Here is a 20,537-nt window from a genome sequence, read left to right as displayed (position 1 = left end):
TTTAATGCTTACAAATTACACACGATTCCTATTAGCCAGACTTTTACACGTGGCGATTTAATGATTTACCCCGTGGGCAAATGGCAGTTTCGGGTACATCCATACTGCACAATTTAACAGCGAGCCATGTTACAGCCGCAATATATTTACACGTGTATTTATGACCAACCACTTTACCCTTCACCCGTGCATCCGCCTACCTAACGGCCTGCCAAATGAAAATTAATACCTTCCGATTTTTTCAACATAATGGTTTTTCAGTGTTGAGTTCTCAAATCTCGTGAGAAATTAGTAAATTTTTCTTTTCCTTTCACCTGTAATATATATTCGAAAATTTTCATGTGAAATATAGAAAGAATGTCCACAGGACATGTTCGGATAAAATTCACGTAATAAATTTATATTACGCGCAGCATAACCACGCAGCCTGCACACTATATTTCCTCGTAGCTCACCCGCGGCAATAAAGAGATGTGTCCGACGCAGGTGCACCATTTTACGCATAAACGTAAATGCATTTACTGCAAGTCATCGATTTCTCCTGGATCTAGTGTTAAATCCAGTGGCACCACGAACAAATTGTGTCAACGAAATCCTCCAACGAAATCATTAAACTTCCTGCTATTTTTTCTCCCATCCGATTATCATTGGTCAAATGGATTCAACCATTTTGTGAGCAGAACATTGGGAGGGAAAAAAAATAAATAACGATTCCAGGGAGTATTTATGTGTTGAGTTGAGAACAAGCTGGACCAATTACTCCGAGGGGATACCTCGCCACTCCCACGTACATCCTCAGAGGTGATGGTTTGGTGTATATCCGACGGTTAAAAAGGAATAATCCCACCCACGGATATGTATTCTGACTGAATGATTTTATCCATCATCATCGATGTGAGTGCCCCTCCAGACCAGATTTTTTTCCAGATTTTTTTCTTTTCCCATTGAGATAAATGGAAATTTTTTCCTCCAAGTTAAATATTTTTTTGAATCACCCTCCAAAATTCATTCTGATTAACATAAAGGGTAGGCTTATCGCGAAGGGTAAGTGTCAAACATATTGACGAGGATGATAATGAAAGGTGGATTGTCGAGAATAAAAATAATAAATTGAAGGGAACGAGGCGATCTCACGAGCTGATAATTGTCAACGTTGGCAAGTGGCCTTCACTCTATATCTCTTATCTGCTGGCGAGTGGCACTTTGGTGCCATCGTGTACGCCGAGAATTACGACTCAGCACAAATGGAGGAAACGTTTTAAACGATACTTTTACTCGTTCCTCATTCCGCCAACACAAAATTCCAAAAAATCCAAAAAGGCCAAACCGGCCAATCAAAAAATACTTCACAAATGTTTCAAGTGAATTTAAGTATGGCTATTCCCCAGAAATCATAAAAAACTAAGATTTTTCAATAATTTGCGAAAAAGTGTTTAAAAGTATAGTGATGATGGTGGTGGCTATTGGCTGTACACAATTTTGTAATGTTGTAATGGTGTAATGTTCTCCACGATGGTTTAAAACATTTATCCATCATTCAATGGCTCTGCATATATATTCACGCAGAGGATCGGAAAGAGGAATATTATAACGACTTGCAACGTCCATTTTCACGCTCTGGACGGCTTTGGTATATATTACTGGCGACGGTAGCATTTATGGCCGTTACCAGCGTGAATATTTATGCCTCCACCATTATTATCTACATAATAGCAGGCTTGGTGGAGGTATAGCTGAAAGGACAGGTAGATGGTTGGCGACTTACGCACCTCCACAGATAAATAGCTAGGGCGAAATGTGGAGGGTTTGTCTCTGTGACCTATCTCCGTCGCAGCGTGATTATCTCAAGTGGATTGTGGTATGTCATATATGCCACCAGTAGAAAGGATCAAAGTGAAAAATACGCAGGATAGAAGGTGGATAGAATCTCTCTCATGGCGAAGATATGGGAGATGCGTGTGATATAGCACTGCAGGACCACAACACGGCCCTAAATCACCTTTGACTACGTTAATGGTTAGAGGCCGGTGTCCAAGACAGTTGTAATGGAAGAGGTGGCATCAATTTCCACCAAGAGTAAATTTAACCGCTTCTTTATTTTTAATACCATAAGATGGCCTGTCCAATTCCCTCCTCCTGTGAAATTTCATTCCTTATCCTTCTTCCACTTGTTTTTGCATATTTTTACATAATTACAATCAACCAATGAAATACCAGCGAATCATCTGACCACTTACATGGTGGTCTATTAAGAGTTTCTCGAAATTAGAAAAAACATTCAATTCATTCCTCACCCGGTCACCAGCTTTCCATTCTTTTGTCATTTCCTCACAAGTTTTTCGTCTGCCATCAAGAGAAATCGAGACTAGATCCTTTTTACCACCCTTTTTACAGCCTCACCAGCACAAATTTCCTCGGCGCATCTCTTTTCAAAAAAATCCAAGCGTAACGAAAGATTTCACCGTTTCTACCCGCCTAGCTTATAAAAATTTTCCATTTTTTTATGGTATTACTGATTCTTCTCTACTTTTACGTACCTAGTTCCATTAAAAATTCAAATATATTTCCCTCAATAGCTGAGATTCAATTTAACGCACAGTCAAAATAAAAGCAACAAGCGTAGGTAGTACAGTACGAGGTAGCTTGCCACTGCTCAACTTACTCATGTCTCGTTTCACGTGTTAATAAATAGCCACGTTATTACCACCAAGCTAATTCCTCGACCACTCTCTTCATTTAACGAAGCCAATTATGACAGGCATAAATGTAAGCACTTAATAGCTATGTACACATCAGGCGCACGCGTTTCCACTTGTCCAATGGTAGACGAGATACCATTCGCGCAAATCATCCTTAAATTCGCTAAACAATTGTCCCAACATTAATTTCTCATCCGTGATAAATAAAAAATGTTAACTCGCCTGCTGATGAACCTCCTCAGGATGCGTCCAATATGTGGCTAATGGCAACAACATTCCAATTTTTTATTGTTTATCTGTGCCAAGAATTATCACTCTCGCGATTATGTATAGAATGATTTTATTCTGCCTGAATTTTTTAAACACAATGGTTGAAGCACCTTTCTCATACTGACAGCCGTTCGCACTCCGACGGACAGCCTTTCGATAGACATGTTGGTTCTCCTCGTTAGCACATCGAGAAAAAAATCCCAAGAAGTGCCGAAATTTCCCAAACAATTTCCAACTATTCTCACGAAATTTCATACAGGCGGAGAAAAAATAAAGGAGAATCATTGAAAAATTAAAGATCAAATGAATTACAGAATAGAAAAATTTGATATTCAGAATATTAAAATATTTAACGTTCAAAAATTTATTTCCAAATTGAAGAATCCATTTTGAAAAAAATATCAAAATAATATATGTACATGGTATTAATTGAGTTTTTCATTACTTATCGATGCATTTTATCTTCTCACTTGAGAAAGATATCTCAAATACCAACAGAAAATAAGTAGAAAGATGTGTTACCAGATGAGGACTAAGGATCGATGCTGTTTCCCAAGGTCGGGTCCACAAAATTCAACAGATGTCGCTCAAAGCTCCTGAAAGCCATGGGTAAGGATGGAAATACTTGATGATATATCGACTGTAGTTTCACAGGAAATGTTTAGTCTTGGATAGCCCATTTATTGAATGTTGGTTCAACCATTTGTTCCCTTGCTATAAATCATTATTCCCAATTGAAAACCAGAATAATATACTATTGTAACGAATATTAATTTCCTTCATTTATTACCCCTTTTCAGTATTATAAAGATACACTATTCTCGTTTATCTAGGCAATATATAACGGAAATGTTCAATCTCTCAAATGCTTGACGTAAATAAGGTCAGAGGCCAATGTTGATGCGAAATAATCTCACGGACATAATATATTGATTGATAATCTTCAGCAGTCGTGTACCAGATTTAATTAAAGACGGATAAATAGTGATTAGTGCGTCTGTACATCAATTGAGGCATGATTGCGGCTATTAAAATTACGGTACTCTTATTCATTTTGTCAGCTCATGGAAAGGATGACGACGACAAAAGACAGAATTTTAATATCTGCCAAGAATTCGGTGTCATTACAAATGTGACACATATCGACGAGACCGCTCCCAGCACATACTTTAGTTTGAAAATTAATAACAACATTTCGATTAATTCAAAAGCATTGAGTAAGTTGAATATAACCCGCATAGACATCAATCTCCGCACCGATGGCTTATATGATAGATCGCCCAACTGTTCTCTATCGCTGCAACCAGATTCCTTTGATGATTTATCCAGCTTAATCAGTCTATCAATTAAAAACGCTAATCTGAACTTCACTGGAAATCCATTAGCTCCCCTCAAATCACTGACAATGCTCAAGTTGAAAAGTTGTGGAATCAATGATGTGCCAACGGAAATATTGTCGTCGTTGTCGAATCTGCTAGAACTGTCATTGGCAGATAATTATATACAAGTCATTCATTCCAATGCATTTCTATCCATGAAGAATTTGCAGAACCTTGATTTGAATAGGAATAATATCGGTAGTCTCGAGCCTGGCTGTTTCAATGGACTGAGTGAACTGGAAATATTAAATCTCAGTATTAATTCAATCAAGGCCGTTCCCGGTATATTTCAGGGATTAAATCATTTGAAAAAATTAATTTTGGTGAGCTCTTTCGGTGTCAATGAGTTTCAGCCAATAATACTTCAAGATGTGCCAGCTTTGATCGAACTTCAATTAGATTGGAACAAGTTAATGTCTTTATCGAGCACAATGTTTGATAATGTTCCCCGATTGCACACACTCTCATTGACCGCCAACTCTTTACGCACAATTCCTCACGCTCTATTTGAAAAGTTAAAATCTTTGAGGGAACTTTATTTGCAACAGAATATGATTGAAACTATTGAACCTAGAGCATTCAATGGATTGAATCTCACAACTTTGGACCTTTCGCTCAACGATATCCAACAAATCTCTGCAGAGTCCTTCAATGGGCTTACAATCAATACCTTGATTCTCCACAAGAATCAAATTGAAGAGCTGCAATCACAAGCTTTTAATGGTTTAACTGCTAATGAAATGGATCTCAGCCAGAATTCTCTTCAAAAAATTGGTGTTGAAGATTTCCGCGGTGTGAAATGTCGGCAGTTGGATTTGACTATGAATCGGATTGAAGAAATCGCTTCGGGCGCATTCGATAATATCCAAGTTGAAAAACTTATTCTCAAGATGAATCCGATTATTACTGAAGACAGAGCTACTTGGGGGATTCCCACTTCAGTACAAATTGAAGTTTAAATGAATAAACTTTTTTGGAAATATCTCATTACAAATTTCATGCGAAAAATTCGTTTCAGAAGCTTTGCATTTTTTTTATTAAAAATATATAAAGTAGAGTTGATATGTTGAATGGAAAAATGCCGCTGAGGGTTGGCCAACCCTCGCGCAAACCACCCCTCAATCTCTGATTCGCAGGGTTGCTATGGATACGATTCAGATATGGCTGGCACAGCGTTATAAGGGCGTGGTGCACCATCTTCGCCTGGGTGCAACAATTATACTCAACAAAAAATAGTACAATTATGAATTTTTATTTGATAATTCGCCCATGGCACCTCATCAACACATATTCAAATGTGGTTTCATGGAAAGTCACTTGTAATGAATAAATAATTGATTCACACTGAGAAAAAAAAATGATTTCTAAAATGGAGTTCATTCTCGTTACAATTAAGATTAAAATGCTAAAGTATTTAATTATTCGGAAAATTGCCAGAGTGGTGATTATTGACCGCGTGAAACTTGGGCGCGTTATATCCAAAAGAATAGTCCGATTTGTCACAAATTTTGGAGTGATGGTTTGTGGTATGAATAGATTTGTCATTCCAAATAATAATTAATAATATTTGAATGATTTTTTTTTTAATTGAGGGACTTGGTGGAGTTTGTGGGGAGTTAATGAGGTCACGAGGAGGCAGTTATCTAATATAGAAGAGGTTTTTCAGTTGAAGAAAGTGAATTTTTTCATGAGCCGACAGTTGGTTGGATATATTGATTTGGTATACAGAGTTCTTTGATTCTTTCTCGGTATTGAGTACGTGAATAGCGATAGCTCTGCTATACTGCCATACTGCTATTGAGAATTGTTAGGTCGGTAGTTTAATTTACAAGGGGGTAACAAAGGATGGTGTGTTAGGTAGGCAAAAGGATAGCGACGTAAGGGTCAGAGAATTGGATATATAGACTTATAGAGGAGGTGGGTTTGTGCGGAATGCGCGACATCATCTCGTGAGGATGGCTGTTTTATGGATTCGGAGGTAAGGACGAAAGATATATGATAGGGCAGAAAGATACTGGTTGGGGAGGTGGTTGTAAAGCAGTGTTATTAGGGGGACTGGGGTGAGATTATGGGCCAGGAGCCAATGGGGTGAGATTGTTAGAAGGAACTGCGTAACGGTAGCACCCCAGTTCCCTAGTGAATCAGCCAATCCTCTCAATCTCCGGCCACCCTCAACAACTTTTTACCAACTAGGGTGCCACACGCATTTCAACATCCCTCGTAAGTCGTAAGAAATGTAATGGCGCACATTTCCGAGCTCCTTCCTCAAATATTAACGTCAGCTTTTTCTCGATTAATCTCGTTAAAGTGATCCTCACATCTCTAACTTCTATTCTCCAATATCCTGTCACAATTTGCCAGAATAAATTAAATTTATTTTTCCCATCTAATAGTGTCGGTATAATATATACTCAAAAGTACGTGACCGTCGTCCAATTCCTAAAAAATTGTGGACAACTTTTTATTACCTGGATATTTTCCAGCATATACTCCTTCGGAGGTAGGTATATAAAATATCGAAATACCTTTTGTATTTTTCTACAAAATTAGATTGGGGTTGTAAAAATAGGTAGCATCGCAATAACCGTAGCTAACCGCATGCACAAGAAAATACAACAGTATTTATTATCCACCTTCGATACGCTGACTCGCAAGAAATTTTTCTCCTGCCGTTGTATTAAAAAATTCCAAGAACTTACTAGCAATGGTACATTTTACCAGACTCGGGGCATTTTTTATTTCGACCTGTATAAAAAAAAAAAAAAATCACCAAGATGTACAACTGAATCAATTAAATTCTGAAATAACCACCTTTATTTTTGGAATTGAGTTTTATAAGAAATAGGATGATGAAACGATCGGTGGGTTTAGAAATAATTACAATTCCGATTCTACTAAATTCGTTGAATAATGATCTGTCGAATTATGGAATAATTACCCTAGGTGAACTTGCACTTTGCGAAGATGTTCTCTATTTTCATGAAATTATTTGTAAAGATGAATTGTGACTTCCGACGGTACGAAAAAGCAATATATTTGATACTTTATAACATTCCAGGATGTTGTACTGGCTATTACCGTCTTGAGTCGCGTTTTTATGAAAGCTGAAAAAAAAAGTAATGTGGCATAATGTTAAGGGTAATGTAGCAATATCAAGAAAAGTCTATGGTGATCAGATGCCCGGTTCTTTGGCCATAGCCAATATCCCTTTCCATTCGGTACCGCTCACTTAGCAGCCGTTGCTATGGATACCATATGGTATTACTGCCTTTATCACTTCGAGGGCGTGGTATCTCCTGCTGTCGCCAATTTTCCCTACCTACAAAATTGGTAAAGCCAAAAATTTTTCCTGACGAAAGCACGCGAATGTTGCAGAAATAGTATATTTCAATACAAGTGCGACGGATTTTACACGATTCTCATATCGAGTCAAATCGCCTCATGAACGCCGATTGACAGTTCGCTCTGCCAGAGAATTTGCATTCTTTATGAAAACAAATTGAATTTGCCCAATTTCTACCTGTTGGGCATGGACCGTTGAATATAAATGACTGCAAGATATAGGTATCTAGTAGATGAATGTATAGCACCTCCAGATGAAGATATCGCAGAGGATTTATATGAGGAGGTGATTAATGAGTAATTATCGAAACATCAATTATCATTCTCATAAAAAATTCGCAAATGCATTTGAAACCGGAAATTTCAGCGGCAGCGCTTGTATTACCAAATGATAACTCCTTTATTGACAGTGGTACTACAGGCACATATTTATATGAGTTCTGGCGCCACTAGTGTAGAATGCTGTGGTTGCGATTTTTATTCTGAAATCACGTGCGGCCCTCGGTATATAACATGAAGAATAGAGGTCTCTATTCTTCATGGTATATAACAACGAATTAATCCACCATAATATTTCAATTTTCTGCATGCATGCCTCTCTAATAAGGCATGCAGATTCATTGGGTTTGTCGAGTGGAATTTCATTGCATCCCAATTGTTCTTATCACTGGCAGTTTCCTGCGGAAGGGCAAATGTTAATTTTTAAGCATAAGCTTCTGCTCATACAATAATAACCAATTGCGAGTATAATTTTCCTTCAACATTGAAAGATACGAGTGAAGTGATTAGGATACCACATATAAGAATTGATATTATTTTACAAACTGGTGGTCAGGTGGGAGGAGGAAGCCTTACGTCTCAATATAAAACTCTCTCCGATTGTCATTCAATGATAATTCATAATGGCAACTCCCAAGAATGATAATAAGCCCAGTGTCATCGTATTAGGGGGTAAATAATATTAAAATTTCAATTTAAACTTCGATTCCGAAATTTTTTGCATTCCTACATTTTTTTCCATTGAAATTTTTTCTACTTTCTTCTAATTACTTAAAATTTTTTGTAATAAAAAAAATTATTATGCGGCAGGATGTGGTTTCATTGGGAGAAATCTTGTGTCTTACCTAATTGAAAACGAGCTGGTCTCTTTTTTGCGTATCATTGATAAAGTACCTCCGCAAACGGCCTGGCTTAACCATAAACATCAACAAATCTTTGAAAATCCATTGGTTGAATTTCGAAGTGCTAATCTTATAAATCCAGGTATTCTGTCAATTTCAATTAATTGTAAAATTACGTGTAGCCAATCATTTGATACTCATTGGATTCTAGGTTCTTATCAAAATGCATTCGCCTGCGATGACCAAATCGATTTCATATTCAACTGTGCCGGGGAGACGAAAAGTGGCCAAACCGATCCTGTTTATAAAGAAGGCATTTATAAATTAAGCATCAATTGCGCCCAACAAGCTGCCAACCTTGGTGTTAAACGATATGTTGAATTGTCATCGGGCAATATGAGCTCATCCGAAAAGGTATCCCCTTGTATTTTACCTAACCTTCTGGATATTAAAAATAATTAATCATCATTTTTAGGCACCCTTAAAAGAGAACGACACCCCAGATCCCTGGACATATGTAGCAAAATACAAATTACAGGTTGAACACGACTTGAAAAAAATTGTGGATTTGAAGTATACTATCTTAAGACCAGCAATAATATATGGGCCAGGAGATAAAAATGGATTAAGTAATGATGGATTATTTATAAAATAATTTAGTAATGATGTAGTAGATTCACACAGCTCCTTGCATTCCGCCCTTCCCTCGGCAGAATTTCACTCAAACGTTCGCCCGTGTTTCCATATGTTTATTTTGCGTATTTTTTTCTATTTGCATAAGAGCAGTTAAATATCTTGCCTTTGCCGCTCTTTCCGTAGATGGTCATCAATACTCGATGTCCCTCTCGACTCACATTATCCACTTTTATTCTTGTACTGATACTCCACCCGCATATGAAACTACTAGACATCTATCAATAATTGATGTATTTTTATATTTCATTTATATTTTATATTTGATGTGTTTAGTACCTCGTTTGGTTGTCGGGGCTGTTTACAAACACTTGGGGGAAATGATGAAGCTTCTCTGGGGACCGGATCTTCACATGAACACTGTCCACGTTAGGGATCTTGTTCGAGCGATATGGTATGTGGCCAATAGGGATGACACTATTGGTCAAACTTACAATGTAGTCGACGAAGCTGATTCTACACAGGGCTCAATTAGTGCCATAGTTTCGGAGCTGTTCAATATTAATCATGATTATTGGGGAACCGCTTTATCCACTTTGGCTAAAACGGATATGAATTCTGTAGTTGAGGAAGTGAATGATAAGCACATGGGGCCATGGGCAGAGATTTGCAATCAAGATGGAATACAGAATAGTCCCTTATCTCCGTATATTGATCAAGAACTGCTTTATAACAAACATCTCTACTTGGAAATTGGAAAATTACCCAACATCGGATTCACTTATGATTATCCTAAACCGACGAAAGCAGCTCTCAAAGAGGTCTTGGACGATTATGCATCGATGAAGGTCTTTCCTCGTTCCTTGATATTATGAAAGATACATCTTCCTAATACTCCACACGGTATTTGGAAAATATTCACCAAGACACGATCGCCACACGGAACTAAGTAGAAAAAATTCACTTTGTGCCTAATGATACAAAAACTATTGGATTTTCACGAGTAGAATTCAAACGTATTGCGTATATCGGCGCTCTCACAGAATTTGAAAATCATCTAAGAGCGATTTACATGAATATTTAGAGACTTAACGGTACAATGTGATACGGGAAAAATATATGTACTTAATGAATAATGAATAATCATTGCAACGAGCTCAATTAATTAGTCTAACGCTAGGCTATCCTAGTCAAATATATCTGGCCTGCCGAAATCTGATGCAACGATTTAATACCAACGGGAAATTTTCGGTGTAGACTTTTCTCAAAAAAAAAAAGCAAAACAAAAATAAAATTTGTTACGATTTTTTAGGAATACGGAGAAAATATTTTTTTTTTATACTGAATAATGGACCTAGTGCATTTAGCTTGACATTCCAAGCGAGTGTAATATTAAGAGATGACATCAGAATTAGTCTTTTACAAGGAGTTGACTATGAGTCATGAAAATTGTTACCAATTATCGTGTTTTCGTTTTTAATGAGCGAATCGATTTTAAATGAATTGTGATGATAAATGTTACGCTAAGTAGCAATCTTCCATAAATGAGCATAATGAAGGAATTAATACTAGTTGTATCTGTATGAATTATCATGTTTCGTACTTATTCTATTCTACTTATTGGGCAATGTACTTGTATTATCGTTCTTACTTGATATTTTGATAATAAAGTTGCTTCATAGACATTATTGATAAAAAAAAAGGGGGGGATCTAAGAAGCTGAAATAGTTATATATTGTTTAACTTTATTCAATCATTACAACGAAATGCTGCATTTCAAAAGGTCAACAACATCATTAAATATAGCTCCTAGTGTATTGTTTTCTCTTTTGTTCTTCTTTTCTCTCTTCCACCCTCTAATACTTCAGTTTTAAACAGTATGGTTATAATTTATTGTAGTCTCAATACAATTAATTATATACAATATATTAAAATATATACTTTCAATATTTTTTCTCATTTTTTTTCTTTTCCAATTTTTTTTGTTTTTCAATTTTTTACACATACTTGATATACAATAATGAATGAAAAAAAAACTACCCAAAACGTAGTTTCATACAAAAAAAAAAAACAAATTTCTATGATAAGCCACTAAAATCATTTTCAAGTTACGATAAAGAGGAGAAAGGATTTTCGGTACTTGTTCTGTATACGAGTACTTGAATTCTTATTTATCTTGTATCTCGCCGCGATAATGGATGGAAAATCTAAACGCCCAAAATATAAAATAGGTATCTCTTTTTTTGAGGTAAGCAGTGGAAAAGAATAATCATCCCATAGGTACTACATTTAAGTTTTCAAATGATTAAGTAATTTCTGAGCACCCTGAACAAATAATTTAAACTGAGAGTGACACTGTAAAGAGGTATATTCGTTCGACTAGAGTCGCCGTACGATTTATTAATTATAATACTTAATGCTTCTATGGCTAACGCGCGAATCGTTGGAATAATTTCCATTCCATGTTATTGAATGCAGCGTCTGAGATTTAGGGAGTGTATAAATGCATTGAAAAAGGCAGTAGCTTGTCCAGATCTGGAGAAACTGGGGAAATCCACGAACTATAATCATCACGGTACATTATATTTTATCATGTGGATTCGCCAGACTGTTTTCATTAAAAATTTGGTAAAATTTACATCGAGTTCCTGACCAACTACATAATTTTTCTTCTGTCCTATAATATGTATAAGTCTATGAGCGGTTTTCATTTCTTTTGTAAAAGCTTAGTCAGTGCAGTGTATCATCGTTGTTTAATCATTTCTATTTTCCACGCGTATTTGATATGATATATATATGTGTATACAATCGAAATTCGTACGATGCTCCAGAATAGTTGGGAACATTGAGATAACACGGAAGCACGCGATTCATTTTTCCACATAAATTTGTACTTGAAAATATGCGACTCCCGTGATTTACAAAAGCCCGAAGCTCACTTCGATACGACGACCCTCTTTTCTACCGATGGAAATAGCATCTTTCAACTTATCACAATAATAATATTAATAATGATAATAATATTAATAATAATAATAATAATCCTCAAATACATGATAATTAAGTTATAAATTGATGATGATAATAATAATAAAAAAAAGCTTCTCATATTCTCTGGCAATAAAGATAAAATATTCTAGTTGGAATAAATTATTCGATGAAATATGATTTCTCGGTTGTACATGTGGTCTATCAAAACCGTGCTACTAATCCGGGCGAAATGAAGAAAAAGAAAATCATCTAGAGTACAATTTTTAACAAAATTATAATAGTTTTGGTAAGCGTAAATCCATTATTTTCTCCTGTCCGAGTTATCACACTACTGGCACTAAGCCTTATCTGTAGAATGCGTATCATAAATGAAAGTAAAAACAGTAACATCAAACTTAAAACTGCATGTTATTATACGATATTTTATAAAAACTAACATAATTCTTATGAAACATTTAGAAATAAAATCACTGGTCAATTCAAGTGGAATGATTATTATTTCTACGTAAGTCTGTAAGTTAAAAAATTACTTTTCTCGATTTTGAAAACTGCATTTTGCAATCCAGACAACTGAAGACATAGTGACAGAAATGAGAACGTCTCATTAAATATTCGTGCGAGAAACGTTGATAACAAGTCTTGACATTGCGCATTATTTTCAAGGATATTTCATTACAATGAATAATTTTGAATTAATGCTTCCTCTGCTTTTATCTCCAGCAAAATAAATAAATAAAGTCATATTAGTGAAATCAAACAAGAGCCAAACATCATCGTTCACTGGGTTTCGGTAGTTTCTTCTTCTAAAAATATGGAAATCACCGGAGATGGACCATGAATAGTTAACAATATGTACAGTCAAAAAAAAACATTCAATCATAATTAAATCACTAATAACAATGGAAATGAGTTAAATCATGGGATAATGCTTGAATAACAAAAAGTAAAAGAAAAAATAAGATCTGTAATCTTCATATAAACTATTGCATTTTATGGTAAAAGTGAAATAAATACTTTGTTCTATTTTTTTTCGGAATATAATTTGACTGTAACTAGTGGAGTTATGAGTATATAATAATTTCTTGCAGGAAACGTAGTCAAGTAATGAAACAGTTGTAGAACAGTTTCTATTGCCGTGCTTCAAAAGAAAAACCTAGTTAATCAATGATTGAATGTAATGATGTAATAAATAACAACAAATGGAGGTACTGCAATAACATTGACATCGTTCAGTTAAAAAAACATAAGGTAATATAACTTAGTCTATCAGGTACTGAGTTGGGTTTTCTGTCATGGTAACATGGGCCAGTCTGGTATATGTCTGGATTGTGTTCCGTTTGCTCAATAATTTTTTCTACCTACCAGGAGACTCTTTCGTCAATCGAAATACTCATTTTGTCTATTAACTAAAATATTTCGTATGTGAAATCAGATGTAATAATAGATTAATAAATGAAAAGCAATCGCGAGAATTGAAACTAACATCATGTGTTGGGAAGGAAAAGAACTAGATTTGCGAAACACTATGTAAAAGGGAAAATCAGTGAAACATCTCCATTTCTCTATAAGCGAATTAAATAAAAGCTAGTGTGGCCAATCATACTGAATTGATTATGGAGCCCATGGCTTTAATGGAATGTACTGTTCAGTTTGTCGGTTGTTCCCGAGAGTAGAGTGATAACACGATTGCATGATGTTTCAATACGCCCCTAATCCTCCTATCTTTTGTTGATATATATAGAGCAAAATTGAAATTATTCTCATATTTACCATCAACAGCTATTAAATGACCAATGCTCCCTACAACAATGACATTTTTTTTATACGGCAATTACTCTTCTCTACAAAAACCTGTGTACTTTTTGAAATTCTTACTTACACATTGCGAATTTCAAGCGCAAATTTTCACTCTTGTCTTAAAAAGTGAAAATTCATAATTGTGAGCAAATATATTCTTGTTCACATTCGGTTGCGTCAACGAACGCATGATTTGTTAATATGAGATTTTTCAAATTCATGTTCTTGTTATTCCGGGTGATTCGGATAGGCATACAAACTATTTGCTTATTTATCATTGTACGCCTAAAATATCTAATATATACACGTTAATGAGTATACTGTGAAATTTTCTCGTCTTTTTCATGTTTTTTTTTCTTCTTTACTTTTTTTTTTAAAAAACTAAGATACTTTCTATATTTGTTTCATAACCATTATTTCATTCCCATCCCAATGTTCGAGTTTCCCTTTTGATTGTTTCATTACTCATTGAGAATAAACCTCACATCTCTCATAGCAACCATTTTTCAACTTTTGGATGATAGGATATTTTCAAGCAGTGAGTAATTCCATCTCCCTGAGCTTCAAATACGTCCCCGAAACTATATCTTGATTCACTTACTCTCAATGGATTTAATGATGCTTTCTTCTTACAAAAGTAGATCGCAAAGTTCAACCATTTGGCTCCAATACGGGAACAGTTATTGGTGTAATTTTGTGTGGTGTTGATGTGGTGCAACCGAGGTTGTTATTTAAACTACTAGTACTGCCCCCTAATGTACACTCCATCAAAGTGAATTCTGTTGTATTTAAATCTACCTCTCGATTCTCGATTGGTTCTATATTGGATAGTGGAATGCTCTTCCGCTCGTACTGAGGATTTTCGGTGATATGAAGATTCATTTGATCCTCACTTGAATTATTCCAAGAAGTCAAAAGAGGTTGTTTGCCCTCCACAATACCATTTGATTGAATTCCCTGCAAAATAGAAAATAATATATTCCTTTTTGTGTCTTTCTTTTGACAACTGGAATGTAAAGCAGTATAATATGAGGATGTTACCTTGGTATCGGGCTGGGGATTCGTTGAAGTTGGTGACGACGGACACAGAGTGGCCAATTCAATCTCATTACAATTCATATTAGCATTAATGGCCTGTTGATTGACTGAAGTTAAGGATCTATCGACACAACAAGCATTGCCATTTCTCAAAAGAGCTCGATTCTTAAGAGGTTGCGTTGTCTCTCGGAGCGATCGAGAGTGTTCCCATCGTTTTCTACAGTATATACTGCACAAGCTTATCATAATGAATCCAATGCTGATACCAACGCCGAGTATTACCCCGAGACTTTGATCTGGTTTCGGGATCACGGGGGGTTTATGTTCATTGGAAAAATTTGGACTTTTTGATACGCTGGGACTTGTAAAAACCAGAACTGCATCAGAGGGTCTCCCATATCCAACTCTCGTCGCTGCCTGAATCATTACATAGTGCCGTCCACCTGTTGAAAATTCTGGTAAGACGGCCCACGTTTGATTACCAGGTACTGTTACATTACCCCAAATCATTGACTCTGTTGAATCGGACACATATGATACGAAATAATGCCGAATTATTCCATTTGTCTGCGTTGGTTTTCGCCAAACGACCCGTATCTTAGTACCATCCCTGAAACTCTCAACTTGCTCAGGTTTGCCTGGTACATCCTCACTTGTATAACACTCTATACTCTCACTGAATGCATTCAGCTGTCTCGAATCATTTTCAAATGATCGCACCTTAAATTGATAAAGTGTAAATGCTTTTAATTTGTTCACTGTTACTCTGGTACCATTCACTAACAACCATTTTGCTTCTACTGTGGGTAACTCTACTGGTTGATAGCAAATTTCAAATTTCTTTGAATTTGTGTGCAATGATGTCCAGGTTATTTGAATTGATGAAGATGAGAGTGGAATTGCTTCTAGAGCCATCGGAATATTTTCTATAATGAAAAATCAAACAAAAATATTGGATGATTGTGGAAATGATTAAATTTTGTTTTTTTTTTCTGCTAGAAGAAGAGCTCTTTCAATTTACCTGCGTCGTGGTAGATAGATTTTATTGTTTTCGATACACAATCAGTTGTTACCCCGTCGCTTACAGTGCACAAACCAAGGATATACGAAACATTTGGATCTGAGGAGACAAATGAGTTAGAAATTTCGAAATTTACTAATGAATAATGAAAAATACTTACGCAAATTAGTGAAGGTATAATTTGTAAAATTTGTTGGCAATGTTTCAGTGAGTATTCTATCACCGTCGATATTTTCACAATACACTTGCCAGGCATCAAATTTTAATGCTGAATAATTATCTCTATTGAATTTCCACTGCCATTTAATCTTAGAACTAGAAGCATTCAATGCGACAAGTTGAATGTCAATAATATTCTTAATATTGAGTTGATCTGCATTGACAGTAGACGTGGAAACACTGGTCCATATCAATTGGGATTCACTGATATTGGGCCATCCCAATTGTGTTCTCGCTAAAACTCTCAAATCGTACTGTGACCCAGGCAATAAATCTGTTAGAATATAATTCTCGACATGAGCAGGTACAGTAATCACCCGCGATGATGGGTGCTCATGGAGCCTCCATTGGATTTTGTACTCAATGACAACGCCTCTAGCTTCTCTCTTTGTTAAAGGCTCCCACGTTACATTCAATTTTGTACTGCTTATTATATCAACGTGTACTGTAGGCGCGCTCTTTGGAACACTCTGTGCAGTGGCACAAACAATCGGTTCTGATTGATCACTAGCTCCATGATTATTCCACACTCGAACGTAGAATGAATAATTAGTATACGGTTCAAGTAGTTTGGTTACTTGGACTGATGTTGAATTGCCAGGTTCAGGGCATACCTCCTCTTTACCACCTTCGGCAGGACTATAATGGACGGTATACGCTGTAATACTTGTAGATGGTAAAGATTTTGGTGGTACCCATGATATTTCAATTTTAAATGGTGAATCTGAGTGGCATTTGAGTAAAGTTGGTGTAGCTGGACTATTACGAGATGAATTAACTTGAAGCCGACCAGCGGCCCAAATCTCACCAGCTGAATTCACTGCAACGCACTCATAAATACCAGAGTCCGATGGTACCGTCGCTGATATCGCCAATTCTATCTTGTTATTTTCTTTTATGTAAGTTGTTCTACGTCCATTCATAGCAATATTCTCGGAATCTTTGAGCCAATAAATTTGAGGCGGAGGAATGCCGTGTGCCTGGCACTCGAATCTCGCTGTTCTTCCATTAGGACATATTTGATTTACCGGTTTTTTTATCAACACAGGTGGAACGACAACGTCAACGGTAATATTCTGAAATACAATTGATAGTGACCAATTCCTTTTAAGTGTCAAAAAATAAAAATTCTCATAATACCTGAATATTCAAATGACTGCTGAGTGGATTTTTCGTGGAACACAGATAAGTACCAGCGTCAGAAATGCTGACATTCTGCAATGCGAGTACACTGATCCCAGTTGTCGAGTTGAGAAGAATGCGATTCTGCACAGTGTTCCTTTCATCTGAGACATAAACGTGAGATGATGAAAAAATATGTAGAGCACATATAAATGAATACTATCACGCCATATTTTCCTGCTACCTGAGTATTTTGGTACGAAATACCAAGTGATTGATGGTGGTAGATGGCCACTGGCCGCGCAAATAACCTTGAGATTCGATCCATTCAGTAATGAATGATTGTATGACATTTGTGGATAAAGCAATCCTGAAGTTCTAGTCTCATTACTCTCTAATCTTGAAATAACTGTGAGTTTTGCTTCTTTACTCTTTTTGGTCTTTTTTATAAAATCATTTGTCGCAACACATCTGGAAAGTACGGAAATATCCAGGCATAGTGAAATTTTATTTTTATATTTGAAATCTCTGTCAAACGAGTAATTACCTATATGAACCAGCATCAGACGGTTTTGCTGCAGTAATATAAAGAACACCAGGTGGTACCGTGAAATATCTTGAAATAATGGAAAACAGTCAATTATTTTTATGATATTCATTAGTGGCAAATACAAATAAAATATTAATTCATCAGTGAGAAAAACTCACTTAGTGCTATTGTGATCCGTTAATACAGGTTCTCCGTTATGTTGCCAGGTAATGTTTGGAGGAAACGGTACACTATCAATTAGACATGAGAATCTAGCAATTTCCCCCTCCACAACTGTCAAATCGTTGGGAAATCTTTTGAAGGTATGGCCAAGCTCTAAAAAATAAGAAAATACATTTTTATTTGATTTGATATTAATAAGAAATGACATTTCTTGGTGATGGTACCAATAACCATACCGGCAATTTGTACAGTCGTTGGTGATGATCGTAACAATCCACCGATGGTGTGACCAATGCAACGGTACACATGCTTTTTAGGTAGCTTAGTCTTGGTGCTAGATCCTTCTCTTGGCTTTTGTGCCAATTGTAAATTTTGTTTTTTATAAAAATGTAATGAACCATCGTCCAACAATCCACATCGGGTAATACCACAAGGTGGTGCAGGTCTATCATTATAGAGCCATGTTATGTTATTATTGTTGCTAGCTAAACAACTCAACGTGATACCACGCTTTCCAAGAACTATATCGCCCCTTGGCTCAATTCTCAGCGTTAGATCTGAATTTTTATTGAAACGCACGTCTAAGCCGTCTCCCTTAGCTCCATTTTTGCCATGCCCATTGTTACTAGGACCTCTAACACCTGTTGGCAAATTCCCTCTATTTTAAACTCCATTCCGTTGAATATATATGCTCATAATTAAATACATGTTGACAAAAATAAAAAATAAGAATTACGCTTTATTAACTCAACGATCAACATGCACACAACATGTAATAAATGTACACGGAATGGAAAATTTTTCGTGCTCAAAAGGTTTCATCATCATTCATCATTGTTTGAATGACAGGTTGTCCTGTTTGGCCATCGATCCGCAGTTGCGTGACGCACCGAATAAATATTAATATTAAACCTCCAGGGGAGAAAAGATATAATTTTTTTCGTGGAGCAACTGCGGCGCGCGTGGGCGAACAAATCAAAGCAGGAGGAGATGAATCTAACGTTGCTTGAATATCCTTTCATTGATGGAAAAAAATGAAGGAGGATAATTCTCTGTAAAAATTGTCAATTTAAAATAGAATACCTGCGGCGCAAAGAGGCTCAAGCACTTCCGTAAACAAGATGCCGAGCAAAAGCACCCGGGCCGCCATATATCCGGGCTCATCGGTACTGAATCCTCAATGGGAGAATTTAGCCTCACAAAATGATAAACACGCACTTCTCACTGTGCAATGTCCTCAACACGTGCCCGCTCTATATCTACAACAAGATTTTTATTCAATTTACGTCTCATCTTTCGATATATGCCCCATTACTCGTACACCACTGCATGTCGATCTTTTATTTGATAATTCTGTGCGTATTTCACTTTTTTTTTCCTTTCTTTCTTTCTTTCTTGCTATTTCCTTGTGGAGGGGAAAAAAAGCCTCTGTTGAGGGCCCCCGCGCGCGCGCTTGAGCCCCTCTTTTCGATCACGCTGTTCCGTTCGCCAAACTCTCGCCCCAGCCGCTCACTTTTTTCAGCACACGATAATAAACACGTTTCTCAATCCTTCCTTCTCTCCTTCACCATTATTACACTCTCTATCATATGTTTATTCATTACAATCAATCAATGTTGACACTTTTTGCTTCTGAGATAGGTTGCTGTAAAAGTTGGGAGGATAATCACTGGAATTTCATGTGTCAAATGTATATAATGCCAATGGGAATTTGCAATGATGAAACGAATGCGACAGGCGAAGGCGACGGTAAACGACGGTAAGCGACGGCAACCACTACACACGCTATTTTGCGCATATCTCTTTCTTTATTCCCTCCAGCTCAATATCTATCATCTATCCAACTCACTCGCACTCACTTCTCCTAACAAAATCTCTCTCCCAACACCTCACACTCTAACCCAAAGAGGATTGTCTAAAGTAGAGGCTCAGTTCTGGGGGTTTGAGTGACCCCAGCGGCATCGTAGTACTGCACCCCAAGAGAGGGAGGGCGCCACACGCAATGCTGGGGTGTTTTTTTTTTATTAACCAAGTTTTTATTGCAATGCTGGGGTGTCAATCAAGTCGACGGGGTGAATTTTATTTTCTACTGTACGAATGCTTTTTGTTTTTCATTTGTTTAACTGAAATTTAGCCAACTGTAGCGCGTACGGAAGGGGGAAACCATATCTTGTGGAATTTCAATGAAAAAAA

At 36.5% G+C, this 20,537-nt stretch overlaps 3 protein-coding genes across 4 annotated transcripts; 2 read left to right on the top strand and 1 right to left on the bottom strand.

The window, feature by feature from the left end:
- Positions 1-3,913: 3,913 nt before the first annotated feature.
- Positions 3,914-5,698, top strand: LOC105271691 (insulin-like growth factor-binding protein complex acid labile subunit). Its single transcript, XM_011313407.1, has one exon. The coding sequence runs from the start codon at positions 3,985-3,987 to the stop codon at positions 5,305-5,307; it is 1,323 nt and encodes a 440-aa protein (XP_011311709.1). The 5' UTR covers positions 3,914-3,984; the 3' UTR covers positions 5,308-5,698.
- Positions 5,699-8,193: 2,495 nt separating this feature from the next.
- Positions 8,194-11,175, top strand: LOC105271690 (uncharacterized). Its single transcript, XM_011313406.1, has 5 exons — positions 8,194-8,641; positions 8,780-8,953; positions 9,023-9,225; positions 9,287-9,440; positions 9,781-11,175. The coding sequence occupies exons 1-5, from the start codon at positions 8,593-8,595 to the stop codon at positions 10,317-10,319; spliced, it is 1,119 nt and encodes a 372-aa protein (XP_011311708.1). The 5' UTR covers positions 8,194-8,592; the 3' UTR covers positions 10,320-11,175.
- Positions 11,176-12,285: 1,110 nt separating this feature from the next.
- On the bottom strand, positions 12,286-20,086 carry LOC105271689 (protogenin). Of its 2 annotated transcripts, XM_011313404.1 has the most exons (10): positions 19,428-20,086; positions 18,581-18,985; positions 18,341-18,497; positions 18,180-18,248; positions 17,877-18,103; positions 17,651-17,796; positions 16,452-17,586; positions 16,292-16,390; positions 15,274-16,196; positions 12,286-15,189 (listed from the first exon to the last, which is right to left on the bottom strand). In XM_011313404.1, the coding sequence occupies exons 1-10, from the start codon at positions 19,492-19,494 to the stop codon at positions 14,884-14,886; spliced, it is 3,534 nt and encodes a 1,177-aa protein (XP_011311706.1). In that variant the 5' UTR covers positions 19,495-20,086; the 3' UTR covers positions 12,286-14,883. The 2 variants fall into 2 exon arrangements, with proteins under 2 accessions (XP_011311706.1, XP_011311707.1); XM_011313405.1 differs by lacking the exon at positions 12,286-15,189 and having other exon boundaries at positions 15,878-15,990.
- Positions 20,087-20,537: the final 451 nt, after the last annotated feature.

The sequence above is a fragment of the Fopius arisanus genome, unplaced genomic scaffold, assembly GCF_000806365.1.
Source record: "Fopius arisanus strain USDA-PBARC FA_bdor unplaced genomic scaffold, ASM80636v1 scaffold00119, whole genome shotgun sequence".
Lineage (NCBI taxonomy): Eukaryota > Metazoa > Arthropoda > Insecta > Hymenoptera > Braconidae > Fopius > Fopius arisanus.
The sequence above is the reverse complement of the archived record's forward strand: the minus strand, read 5'-3'. Positions and strand labels throughout refer to the sequence as shown.